This window comes from Crocodylus porosus, unplaced genomic scaffold (assembly GCF_001723895.1).
Source record: "Crocodylus porosus isolate Cpor-Errol unplaced genomic scaffold, CroPor_comp1, whole genome shotgun sequence".
Taxonomy (NCBI): Eukaryota; Metazoa; Chordata; order Crocodylia; family Crocodylidae; genus Crocodylus; species Crocodylus porosus.
Genome location: NW_017728917.1, coordinates 15,261,971 through 15,275,089, shown reverse-complemented (window position 1 = coordinate 15,275,089; position 13,119 = coordinate 15,261,971). Strand labels below are relative to the sequence as shown.

Here is a 13,119-nt window from a genome sequence, read left to right as displayed (position 1 = left end):
AGGGGAAGTGGTGCAGGCTCCTAGCCTGGGGATTTTTAAAAGGAAGTTAGATGAGCACCTTGCCAGGGTCATCTGACCCCGGTGCTCCTTCCTGACAAGGCAGGGGGTCGGACTAGATGATCTACCTAGGTCCCTTCCGACTCTAGCTACTATGAAACTATGAAACTTTGGGGGCATTTGGTGGCAGCTTACAAATATGTCAGAGGACAGCTTCAGAGGTTAGGCGAACAACAATTCACCAAAGCGCCCCAGGGGAAAGCCAGGAGCAATGGTTATAAACTGCCAGAAGGAGGTTTCTAACTGGGTGTAAGGAAAAACTTCTTCACAGCTCATGCAACCAGACTCTGGAAGAGACTCCCAGCGCAGTGGTGCAGGCACCTACCCTGGAGATCTTCAAAAGGAGACTGGATGTGGACCCTGCTGGGGTTATTTGAACCCAGCAGCCTTTCCTGCCCAGAGCAGGGGGTGCTGGACCTGATGATTTTATGAGGTCCCTTCCAGCCCTAAACTTCCATGAAACTGTGCAAATCCTGCACATGCAGATAAACTGGCCAGCATGCTCACCCCATGCAGCCGTGTGCTGTGGCGGCCAGGGGCTGCCGAGGTAACTGCTGGAAACACTTTCATGCACTCTATAGCTAGTCTCATCTTGGTCTAACTCTGCCCTGCTGACGGACAGTTCGTCCTGCCCAGGACAGAGCTGGAATGTCAGAAGGACCAGACAGGGAGTCCTGGGACCCTGCTCCTCCATGCGGCTGAAAGTGTTAACAACTGAACCATTCCTGAGCTCTTTCCTCTGTACTGGCCATCACATCTGAGCAGCTGCAGCCTTGTCCCCGTCAAGTGCCAAGTCCCCTTTGGGACAGGAATTCTCTCTCTTCCAGGAATCCAATTCCTAGAAGCTGGAAAAGGGTCTTGTATTCCCTTAGGTCAGGCTGATAAACATCCTGGTAAACCAAGTTCTGCTGGGAAATCTTTGGCCACAGGCCACAGCAAACCTTGCAGGCAGTGAAAGAAGAGAGGAAGAAAGAAAGAAACACAAAGGCCTCTACTCAGCTGCTGCTGGTAGTAGGATGCTCTTCATGGAGCAGGGAAGATGCTCTCCTTCACTGGCCTCCACCTGACCCGGGGTTTTATGGCAGCTTAAGTAACCCAATCACCCTGAGAACCATTCCTGCCAATGCCACAACCCGACTGCCAGAGACTGGGACTCTGGTTTTTCTTTCCCCCATCACAGAAAAGTAAAAGTAATTTATGTCTGGAGTCAGATAAACAGCAGCCCCAGGACCTCCAGAGCCACTGCCCGAACCCTGGCTCATGAGCAATGAAGAGCAGAATAGATGAGGCCAAGTTGGACTCCCCCTCCCTGCCCCTCCTCAAGCTACAGCAGGAAGGAGCGAATCCCAAGGTCAGAGCCCAGCTGGGCAAGCAAGTATTTTCCAGACATGCTTGACTTTTGTTCCTGAACCAGAATGAAGAGCCCCGAGTAGAAGATGACCTGCAAAGGGAAATAAATGCCTGTGGGGCTTACTTCTGATTTGCAAGAGAGATCTGGAAGAATTTTTTTGCTGGGGAAACCAAGTCTCATATCCCTGTTTTTGTTGCAGGTTTCCTGGGAGAACTGAACAAATAGGGAAGGTCAAGCTACCAAAAGAAGCCAACAACTGGCCCAGTCACAAGCTATTCTTAGGTTGTCTAAATTGCTTGATGGATAACTACCGGTACTTAGCTCAGGCTCTGACACTCCTGGCAGAAAACAGAGCTTTAGTGTGGCCCACATCGAGCACTAAACCAAACACCAGGCCGCCTAACATGAAATCCTCCTTAATTGACTTCAGGAACCACACTGTCCAACTTCTTTCTGCGAATCAGGACAAACTAGAAACTTGCTTTTTAGGAAAAGGAAAGTAACTTTTCTTCTGAAGTCGTATCACTCAGGGCTGGGGCTTTAACAAGAGTCTGCAAGGATTGCAGTAAAAACAAAAAATAATCACAAGAGTTGACACTCATGGCATCCCCATCCCCAAGACTGCAGCAGCAGTCACCCCAGTCTGCCGGCTCTCTAAACAGTCTGAAAGTGGAACCCAGCACAATCACAGCCCTCCCCACGGTAAAACCAAGCAAACACAACCTTTTCCAAAAAAGACCAGCAGATGCATTTTTTGCCTAGCAAAGCATAGAGGGAGCCATCCCCCAAGACATTCACCCACAGTTCTACTTAGAATTAATTTGACATTTCAGCCTTCCCTGACTACGTCTCCTTTGGAGGCAAGGGAAAGACCATTCCAATTCAGGCAGGGCTGACTCGCTACTACAGAGCAGTCCTGACAGGCAGCAGGGCATAGCTATTTCTAAATCACAGGGTTTTAATCTACACTCTGTCACTTGCCCACAGGCATGCAGACACCTGACGTCAGGCCACGAGATTAGAAACATATTTATGAGGCAGAGTGCAGCTCAGGACTGATAAACACACCATGTGTTACTAAGCAAGTCTTGCAAACACTTCCAGTCCACAGCCTCGTGTGCTGCGTGCTCAGGAAAGGGGATCCTGGGTGAAATCTTAACACCTTCTCTGCACTTAATCTTCTTGCACTAGCCTTGAACTACCTGCTCTCCCAAACGTGGCATTATTTTCAGCTTCCAGCATAGGATCAGCAGAACCCTGGTTAAGCAAAGCCTGGAGTGATGCAGTTCTCAAACTGCAGTGACATGCCCAGGGCTTTCCAAAGCCCAGGAAAACAAACTCCAAGACAGACACCATTCAAACAGGCCATGGGAAAAGGGATTCAACAGACTCCTGATCTGGAGGAAAGGGTAGAGACAGAAAGCAGAAGGCAGGCTGCCCCTGCCCATGGGGCTGACCTGGATTACTCTTCTTGCATAAGAAAGCTGCTGTGCAGCAAGACAACCAAGGTGCTGGGCTGCCCCTACATGTGGCACCAACACTCCTAGTGACACAGCCCAGGGCTTCTCGTGCCACAAGAAGTGCAGCTCTTGGGCCTCCTCCTCTGTGAAACAGTTCTTCTCTGACCTTGCTGGACATGAAGGAAACATGGGGAGGCAGACAGCTGCCCATCTCACCACTGAAGTGCAGCAAGCCTGCATCCATGTTACCAAGCAGGCATCAGCAGCTGACGGGGCAGTGTTCAAGATGATTTTGCTGCGACTAACCCTGCACTGGCTTCAGGCACCACCTTGCAAGGAGACCTTTCTGTTTTGTACCAACCGAACGGAAGAGAAGGAATGGGTCATGTGAGGAACAGCATTTCACGGCATGCAGGACAGCTCTTTACAGCTGCTTTGCATTTGCCAGCCGCAGCACAAGAGCTTGACTGCATGTTTTAGCTGTTTTGTGCAGTTTCTACATTCATCTGGGCCAGCTGTAAGCTTGCAATGTGAAACTCCAGACTTGCAACAAGATTTAGACGTGTTCAAAGAGCAGTTTCATCCCTCCACCTCCTGCCACCACCAAACTCATCAACAGCTGCACATTGAAACTGCTCACAGCAGAGCCATAGGGATACAAGCATTAGTATATACATGATTCTGAAAGGAGAGGGAAGGAGTGGGACACTGTTAGCCCACACATATAGCTTATCTTTGAGTCAAACTGAAAGTGGCCACAGCCCTGAGCAGCAAGGAACTGATGGGAAACCCTATTTCTTTCCTCGAATAGCCTCACAAAATGGTTCCATAAGCCAGGCCTGGGCTTTCCTACCAGCCCCATCATCTGGGCAGACACAGGTCGTCTCCCAGCTTTCTGGTATGCTGCATTTGGAGGTAATGGTTCAAGGAGTTTCATTTCAGCTCAGAGCAGTTTCTCTGAGCAGATACTGAAAGTTGAACTCCCAGGGTTTGCATAATACAAACATCCCTTGCCCCAACCCAGTTCAGCACATAAGCAAAACCCAGTTGTCTCATACTGGCAGATGACAGCATGGCTGTGTCATACCTGGAGGACAGAAACAGCGACAGGCAGGAGTGCTGCACCAGGACCTAGAGGTCTTGACTGGGCCTGGTGCCATGGGACAGACAGCAGGCTGGATGTCGAAGCATGGAGCTTGGCATGAGGACAGATCTGTGCGTCCCGACTGATTTAAGGCCTGAACCACTCCAAAATTACGCTTGGATACAACAGCAATATCTGGCACATGGAAACCCGTGCGATTTGAAAGTTGATTATTAATGTGCTGAATATGAAGAACTGCTCATGGAAGAGTCACTGAGCTGTCTGGCTGTTCCCTGCACTGGCCAAAGATGCTTTCCACAAACCATACAATAACGCTGTGACTAAAAGACTCATGAAGGGAAACAAACCATTATTTGAGACAATTTCCAGAAACAATTTGTTCATATGTGATTTCCCAGAAAGTCACTTAAAAAGACCCAGCAGGCAATCACTCTTAAAAGCAATCCCGCTCCTTTTTCAAGGTAATTCACTGCCTGTCAACAGAAAGAGATGCCTGTGAGAGTTCCTTCTAAAAAAAGGGGGAAAAATCCACAACGCCTTGGCCTCTACTTCTCTCTAAAAACAATGAGCTAAGCTCTGGCAACAAAGCCAGTCTTATAAAGTATCCTGAAAATACTATGAACTCTGCCAAGTTGTGATCTACTTGCCAGTACTGTGGTCCTGGTGGCAGCAGCAGTTAGCACTATTCTATGCCCAGATGTCTGCATAACTTTTGGCTATTATACATCAAATAAGGCTAGCCTCCTACACTGGCAAAGCCAGAAGAGTGTCAGGGTTCAATACCGGAGCTGCTTAAAAATCAGACTCTTAAAAGGCACCATGAAAGCACCCAAACTAGGGATCTCGAAGTCAGTGAGGGATCTTTAAAATCCCAAATAATAGGCAACTGTTTCTCTGTACCAATGGCAAGCCAGAGCTCTTTGGATTTAGCAGGTTTTATGTATGAGACCCCTGTGCCACCAGGCAGGAATATTATAATCACCAAGACCCCGGGACACTCCAGGAAACAAATCTGCTTCTTCATGGCTACAGAATTCTTGGATGTTTCTGCACATGCAAGATGCCAAGCACAGATGGGCTTAGTCATGCTATTTATTGCATGGGCTGTTGATACCAATGCAGCTCTTGGCACTGCAGCAATCACAAGACTGGAAAACATACCCCTCTCCCCTGTGCTTGGCCTGGGGAAGAATTCAGCAACGCAAATTACACACTAATATTCATAAGTCAAGAACAAGTCCCCAGTACTCCTTGCAATGCCAGGTTGTGACAACCTCTTTCCCCAGGAAATGTTAAAAATTGTGCCACAGACGAGAGGCATCTGATGTCACGTGCGCACTACCAATCTATGTGAACAATGCATCACTCATGAAGATCCCACAAAGACTGAACAATCCACTGTATGTTTCTGACTGCCCCGGCGAGGTCACCACTATTAATGCCGCCAGCTTAGTGCTACTTGTCCACAGAAATAGAAAGTTGAAAGAATTCTACCCGCTTGGATGGCACCAATACATCATGGTCACTAAGAGGCCCTACAAGCCATGTGCTCATAGCCAGCACTCAAAAGTATAATTATTAGCAAACCTGGAGTCACTCAAAGGAAGACTGGTATCTCCTATGATTCACTCAACCCAATGTAGCTGATCATCCCTGATCACTGTAGACTCCATTCATATGTCCAAAGGCCAGTCTATAGTGTATAGCTCTGCCCCTCTAGTGGTGCACACAGCTAAGTGTGTGGTAGATAAGTGACATTTGCTGCAACCCAAAAGCCACGTGACTTGCTGCCATCATAAATGGAGCATACAGGCTTTTCATCAAGTGTCAAGTGGACCAAAGTTGGCCAATTGAAAGGAATGTGTTTGGGTGCCTGTGGCTAGCTTCAGCAACAGCTAGACGAAGTCAGGCTACAAGCTGTAAGATACAGAGGGCTTTGTGAAGGAGGAGATAGTCACAAAGGTTTCTAAAGACAAATCCAGTATGCCTCATGCTGCAAATAGATGGACCTTCCAGATGGGAAGTGAACCCAGGAAAACAAACACTGTGAACCTAGACTATGAAATTAGAGACCAGCTTCAGACTGTCCAGACTGAAGAGCAAACAGCACTCTCATTCACCTGACTCCATAGACACAAGGAGCCACCTGGCATGGAGCAGAACAGCCCTTTTATACATATTTACTGATAGTTACTGGTGCTGAGGGGTTGAGGTTCAGATCCCAGGGCCAGCCAACACCCCCCATATCTGCTTCTTTTTATCATCCTCCAGTAGCCAGATCTGTAGGGAGAGTGGGCCCAGAGGTGAAATGAGACTATTCCAGGCACAACCACGTCACTAAGAGATAGTCCGTGGGCACTGAGAGCAACAAGACTGGCATGGTGGAAAGCACTCCGCTGCCTCTGGGCCTACACGCTATCAATATGACAACACAGACTTTCTGGCCTGGAGAGGGAGATAATTCAAGGAACCTGGATCCCTCCGAGGCTCCCTCTCATCTCCAAGCTGCCAGTCTAATTCCAGTCTCAGATGGAAGGGACTGAAAATCGGCTGTCTAGCAGGGTTAGGTGGCTTATATGGACCACAACTACATCTGCCCAGATTCTAGTGACCCAGGGTCCCTGGCAGAGCCAAGTGTAGCAAAAGATGTCATAGGACAGCCTTGCCAATTGTGTTAGCCTGGCTAAAGCCTGGAAATCTCAGATACGAGGTTCTTCTCTCCCCTCTTCTTTGACCAGAGAGGTAGGTAGCTACGTTTGCCTGCAGTCGGACAGAAAACAGGGCAGTGGTGCACCTTGGAGACCCAGTCAGCTCAGTGCATGCCTCTCTGAACCAGTCAGTCTCTAAGTTGCCCTGGCCTGCCTTCCACCTCATCTTGAGCAGCAACTCTCTACTGTGGCGGCAGCACACTGGAAGTCACTTGCCTCACTGCTGATATGCACTATATTCCCAGCTGCAAAACGGGGGCAGATCACATCATCTCTTTAGAGCACTCAACACCAACCTAAAGGCATGGAAACCTCCTCTAGTGAGCAATCAGTCAGTACTGCAAGAGCTGGGGAGCTCACTCTGCACAGACAAATGGTTGGTAAGTGTGATGACAGGGGAGGGGAGTGCTGGGCATAAGATGGAATCCACTTTCGTGAAAGTCTGTGATGATTCCCTCAGAACCAATGTGGCAGAGTTTTGTGCAGGGACTGAATACTTAAGTACTTTCTGCCAGGCAGTTTCTAAACAAACACTGGTGCAGCTGTATGCATCGTTCAACTGCAGGCCCCACCCTTTGCTTCTCTTCTCCTTGCCCTCTCTTTAGGTAGGTTTAGCATTAGAGAGTTTGCTCATGCTGCTCAACTCCAAAACATTACAGGGAACAGATGTTTGGGTAAGCAGTTTCTCACTCACCTCTAGACCAGAATCAACACACAAGGACTGGTAAGTCCTCAGCATCAGTTGGGAACTACTGACCATCCCCAACAGCCCAGGGAGGTAATGGTCATTTCACTGCTCTGACTTCAGACTGTTATGTCTGCCTGCTTAGCCATGTAGCCCCATTTGCACCCCTCTGAAGGCAGAAACCTTTCCTCACCTTTAATGTGGAGGCCAAGCTAGCCATGCGCTCGTTCAGAGTGCCCTCCGACTCCCTGTAAGTCAGGCAGGTGAACTGATATTCCTCTGGGTCAAAGGCATCCGCTCCCTGCTGCTCCACGTCACTAGCGACCCCAACATAATAATCCTCAATATCCCCAGGATCCTCATCCTCTTCCTCCTCCTCACAGTTTGGGTCATAATCCTCTTCATTGCTGTCAGAGCCCTGGCTGTTCATGTCCACGGACATCTTAATGCCCTGTCCAACTAATGAACAGGAAAGCAACTGCAGCTTCTTTGTTCTCCACCACACCTTAGCGCTCTTTTGAATTCATCTGACTTCTGTCTCCTAAGGGGGGAAAAAAAACAGATTTTTATTCTTGTGCTTCAGAAACTGTAACAGAGGCCTTGTCAAAGCCACACAGACACTCACACAGTCAGCAAGGTACTGGCCTAATGGCTCTAATAAAAACTAAAATTCTATGAGGTATAAGTCCATCCTGGATCAGCTGCAACTCCTGCATCTGCCAAAATGATGTACACCTCACTAGAGGGGCCAGGATGCTCTGACAGAGAAGACTTACTGTGCCACCTGTAAGAGCCCTTGCCAGAACCTTTATTCCCAAAGATGTTTTATCATCTGGGAAATGGCTGCGTCATCTCTACTGTATGGCTTGCTCAGGGATGTAGCTAGGATCCCGCTCCACACATAGAAAAACTTGTCCAGAGTCTCAGCAAGTCAGTAGAGGAGCTGGGAAGAGAATCCAGGAAATCCTGCCTCTTCAGGAGAGGCTGAGAATGAGCAAGGACAAACGTGGGGCTCTCCTCTGAACCCATGTAACATCCCAGGGCACTGACTCTGGAAGGCAGATCTTAGCACACCTCCTTGACTGGGGTCTGATGGACACGGACACAGTAGGACTTACACCTGGGCTGGGCCTTCTATCTGAAGAGGAAAATAAAACAGTAGTGAGAGTCTATTTACTTGACAGTCTCAGTAAAAATGAACATAATGTGTACAAGTGCCAGTGGTTGTTCCGCCTAACACAGATACTCCAAAGATTTAGACTGCTGTTCTGCAAAGGTGTCAGCTTGACCTCACTCACTTAGCTAGCAAGTCTTCTGCTCAAGTCACTAACCACCACACCATGCTAAGAATTACACAGGGTCATCAGACAGCACATGCTTGTCCATCCTCAAGTTACAGGTCTCTCTGTGCTGAAACAATCCCATTTACATCTAACCTACTTTGCTAGGTCTCCAGAGGGTCTGTGTTAGATACACAGAAACTTGACTGCAATGCTGTGGCTGAGTTTTACACATGATAGCAAACCTTTAGTAAGTTACACTTCCCACAGGAATCCCTGCTTGTGGATGTGGGGCATCCTGCATTTCTGTTTATGCAGGTGACTTCAAGGCACTGGTATGTGCGTGCCAGGTGGCACATTACAGCTGCTGTGGGAATCATGACTTTAAAACACAGAAGATCTCAGCTATATGATCTCATTGCTTTCTCCCACCCCATTTGTTACCTGATTTACAAGCACTGGATAGGTACCACAGAGCAGTCAGGAGTAGACTTAATCTGAGGTACTGTAGTCATTTCAGCAAACTAAAACCTCCTTCAGTTGGAGAAGCTAATTGCATCAGCAGCCTTCTGAATCCTGCTTTTCATCCAAATCACATCCAAATGCAGCATAGCACTTGTTTCCCTCTAAAACCAAGAAGGAGCGACATTTAACAATGAGAACACTTAAGACATGGCAGGACCTTGCTTTGCCCAACTGGAAGAGAAAGTATTTTAAGTGACAACTGTCAGTAAGCAAAATCCCCTCACTGCAGCACTGAGGAAACATCCACGAAAAGGCAATTCAGACAAGCATCTCCTTCTCCACTGGTTATCAGGTCCAAATCCAAATCCACCAGGTCACCACTTTGAAAAATATTTCACATAGCAGGCACTGATACAGGGTGGCTGAGTGCCGTCAGCAACCCATCTCGCCACAGCAGGAGAGTCCTGAGGCTTCCCTATGTGGAGCTACAGAGAAGAAGGCTGGAAAACACTGCTGTTTCTGGGAAGCAGGCTTGGGATCCAGGTAGCTAGGCTTCCTTTCTTGCTGGGTACGCACTTTGTGTTCTGTAAACAAAGACCTCTTGATTGGGTATTCCTGAACCAATGCTGGGTTCTGGTTTGGAAAAGTCCAAAGCAAACTCATACTGTCCGTCCATGAGCTCTCTCTGGTCTCCTTACAGCCAGAGGGCAAGGCCAAACAGGGCCATTATGATCAAGTCTGGCCTCAACTTCACCCACTAACACTGACCTCAAACACACAATTTCAGCCTGGAAGAAGATACAGTCTGGTGGAGCTGAGGACCAGCCCCCAAGGCAGTCTGTAAGGAAAATGGTTATGCTTTAAAGAAATGCTTCCAGAGCCTGAAGCACAGGCCCATTTCAGCTGGCACATCCTAAAGGACCCCATACACAGACAGACATCACGGGTCAGGACAGCTAGCCATGCTTGTACAGCGAAGGAGGACAAACTACATTGAAATCATGGCCCACGTACAACCTCCACGCACAGCAAGTTCCCAACACACTGGATGTTTTCAGGGATATGCACATAAAGTAAAGGCCTCACATAGTATTACAGTTGTCTCACCCAGAAGAGGGACTGGGGTGTGAAAGAGGTGAGGGGCAGTGACATCTGCCTGTGCAACCATCGGTATGCACAAGTATAACAACTCCACAGGCAAACCCAGAACATAGGGGCATGTTCTAGTCACTTGGAACAGGCCCATTAGTAGGGTATCAGGTTTCAAAGCCATGCTCCGCTGAGATGGATGAGGGTTCACACCTCTTGGAACCATCTCAAATCAAGACACAAACAGATCCAGGCACTTTCAGCAGCTCTTGGGGTTTCTAACACACTCTGGGGACTTCACTTTGCTTTAAAAAAAAAAAGTCACTTGCATTCTTGGGGGAAGATGACAACAATGGCTTCCACTTCCCACATGCCCCTCCTTCCCCGTTACCAATACGCATGTCTCTCCTTCTCCCGGTCCTGCAGCTACGCCTGTGTGCCTCCCACCTTCTCAGCGTCTTTGGTCTTGTCTGGCTTTCTTACCATTTAAGTTAGCTTTGCTCACTTCCATCCTCCATTGCTGAGTCCCGCCTCCCTTTTCAGCCAGTGCCAGAACAAACAGTCCACAACCACTGCTTAAACTCTTCTCCAGCTCCACCGTGGATCCGGTCTTGCCAGCAGAATTATTTTCCATGGGGTCTCCTGGCTGTACTCTAGTATCTCTCCTTCATCTTTGTCTTCTGGACCCCTCTGTGGCATTGGATAATGCAGTGACAAGTAACACCCACCCACTTGAGCTCTCAGATCTTGTTGGGAACTGATGACAGCGTCCTGTCTTGATTCTCCATCCACCCTACTGAGAGCACCTTTAACTCGTCTTCCTGGTGGATGCTCTTCCTTCCCTCTGCTGCCTTTTCAGCAGGTACCCCTGCAGGCACTTTCTCCACAAGTGACCTCATCATCTCATATAGCTTCCACCATCATCTCTGAGCTGGTGAGCTGGAGTCTCAGTCCCTAAATTTCCTCCCACCATCCAATCTCAAAGCTCCACCTGTGCCTCCAACAGCACCTGGATCACTTATCACTCTACACTTCTTTCGGCCAAAAGGCACCGGCAGACGCTGTGGAGACAGAGATGGAGGCTCCCAGAGTGTTTGACATGTGACATGGCAACAGAGGTTGATCTCCAAAGTTACCTTGACCAAAGCCAAACTCCTACTCCCTCCTTCTCTGCTCCCCAACTTTGACTTGCTTTTCATGTCCAAATTCCTGTAGCAATCTTCAAGACACTTATAGTTCTATACCTCCATACTAATCTGGCCTCTTCCTCTCCCCTCTGCTTAGCCACCATTAGCTTCTAGACACTAATCATTTCAAGTACAAGCATCCTCAAGCATTCCTTCCGCAACGGACCCAATACACAATGTTCTCCTGGCGCTGCTTTGCAACGCCACCAGCCTCATTTAAAATCCTCCCAGATCCCATCATAAACTTCCTGCTGGTCTTGCGTAGACCATGTGCATCACACTCATTTCTGCGGAGAAACAGGAGGAACGAATGCTAGAGGCAAATGCTGTTGCAGGGAAGGCAGAGGGGAGCAGACAAATGCAGCAGCTGGCAGAGGAAGGGAACAGACCTCACGTAGCTTGCCCAACTAGTTGCCTCCCTTCCTCCAAGCTCAGCGCTGCGCCGTGCCCACCAGCTCCTGCAAGTGCTGCACCAGGAGAGTGCCGCGCCGTCCACCAGGCAGGAAAGCCCTTCTCCAGCCCGGCAGGTTCAGGCTGTCACGGCAAACAAAGGCTGCCTTTACGCTCTGCTTTTGCTGGCCCCTGTGCTTACAGCTCTCGGTTTTCTCAAGCAGCAGCACCCCACTGGTGCGATCACCGCCTTGCCCAGCAGCTCGCTCAGCTCCCTGGGCACTGCGGGCAGGCGGACTGCCAGCCACGGGCTGGTGTCATCGCGGGCAGCGCTGCCAGCTCTGGGGCGCCCAGTACTCCAGCTTGACTACACTCTGGCACACACGGCCCATGGCCTCCCAGAGGGTCCAGTGCCTGTTCCACACGGCGGGGATGCCACCACGCTTTTGAGCGACGGTCCTGCTTCAGTCATCACGGCTGCGCCTCCGGCCGCTGCTACAGGCCCGGCTCCGCACCTGCACCAGCACCAGCCGCCTGGGGGGAAAGAACCCCCCACCCGCCAAACGGGACACGCCCCACCTCATGCCCCCCCAGGACCCTCGGTTGGGGCTCTGCCCCGCCCCCGCTTACCCGGGGGGCGGGGGGCACGGGGCGCCGGGAGGACGGGCGCCGCCGGTAGAGGGGCCGCTTCCCCGAGCTCCTCCCGCCGGGCCGCTACTGCCTGCGCACCGGAAGCGCCGGGGCGTCACTTCCGCCGGGGAGAAGAGCTGATGGAGCGCAGGCGGCGTGGGACGTACCACCCGCGCGTGGGGGAGGAGGAAAGGGAACCGGGGGGAACCATTAGCAGGCGTGGGATGTACCACCCGCGCGGGGCGGGCAAGACCATACGAGGTGTGGGATGTACCACCAAGGCGCCCGGACGGAACCATTAGCGGGGGCGCACGTGCTACCGGCGAGGCGCGAGGCCCCGGCTGTGGCTGCCTGGAGGTGGCGACACGCGGCTCCGCCGGGACTCCCCGCGCAGCCCGGGCTGGTTCCTGGCACCGTGTGAGATGGGCAGAGCCGACCCGTGTGGCTGCGAAATGACACCGCTCCGAGCTGCGGCGCAGCGGGCTCCAGCTGCAGCGGGTAAGTCAAGGCGGGGTGACAGGAAGACCTCTCTCGCCAGTCTCCGCCCTTGGCGGTGTTCGCGGCGCAGGTGGACGAAGCGGGAGCAGGGGCGGGAGCTGCTTGGAGCAGGGGCGGGCGGACGAGATGGGACCCCTCCACCCGCCGTGTCTGTGGCTCCTTGCGATGTTCTCGGGGCCGGGGTGATCTGCGGGGAGACGTGAGGGAACCCGGG

General features: G+C 50.7%; 1 protein-coding gene across 2 annotated transcripts in view; it reads right to left on the bottom strand.

The window, feature by feature from the left end:
* The window catches only part of ARIH2 (ariadne RBR E3 ubiquitin protein ligase 2), a 30,815-nt gene extending 17,816 nt beyond the window's left edge, over positions 1-12,999 (bottom strand). The window contains exons 1-2 of one of the 2 annotated variants that reach the window (XM_019536767.1): positions 12,408-12,999; positions 7,560-7,907 (exon numbers count right to left, since the gene is read on the bottom strand). In XM_019536767.1, the coding sequence (XP_019392312.1) occupies positions 7,560-7,808 (249 nt within the window). In that variant the 5' untranslated portion in view covers positions 7,809-7,907; positions 12,408-12,999. Of the gene's footprint in view, positions 1-7,559; positions 9,223-12,407 lie in introns of those variants that run through there. The other variant, XM_019536766.1, reaches the window with a different exon arrangement.
* Between the last annotated feature and the right edge of the window lie 120 nt (positions 13,000-13,119).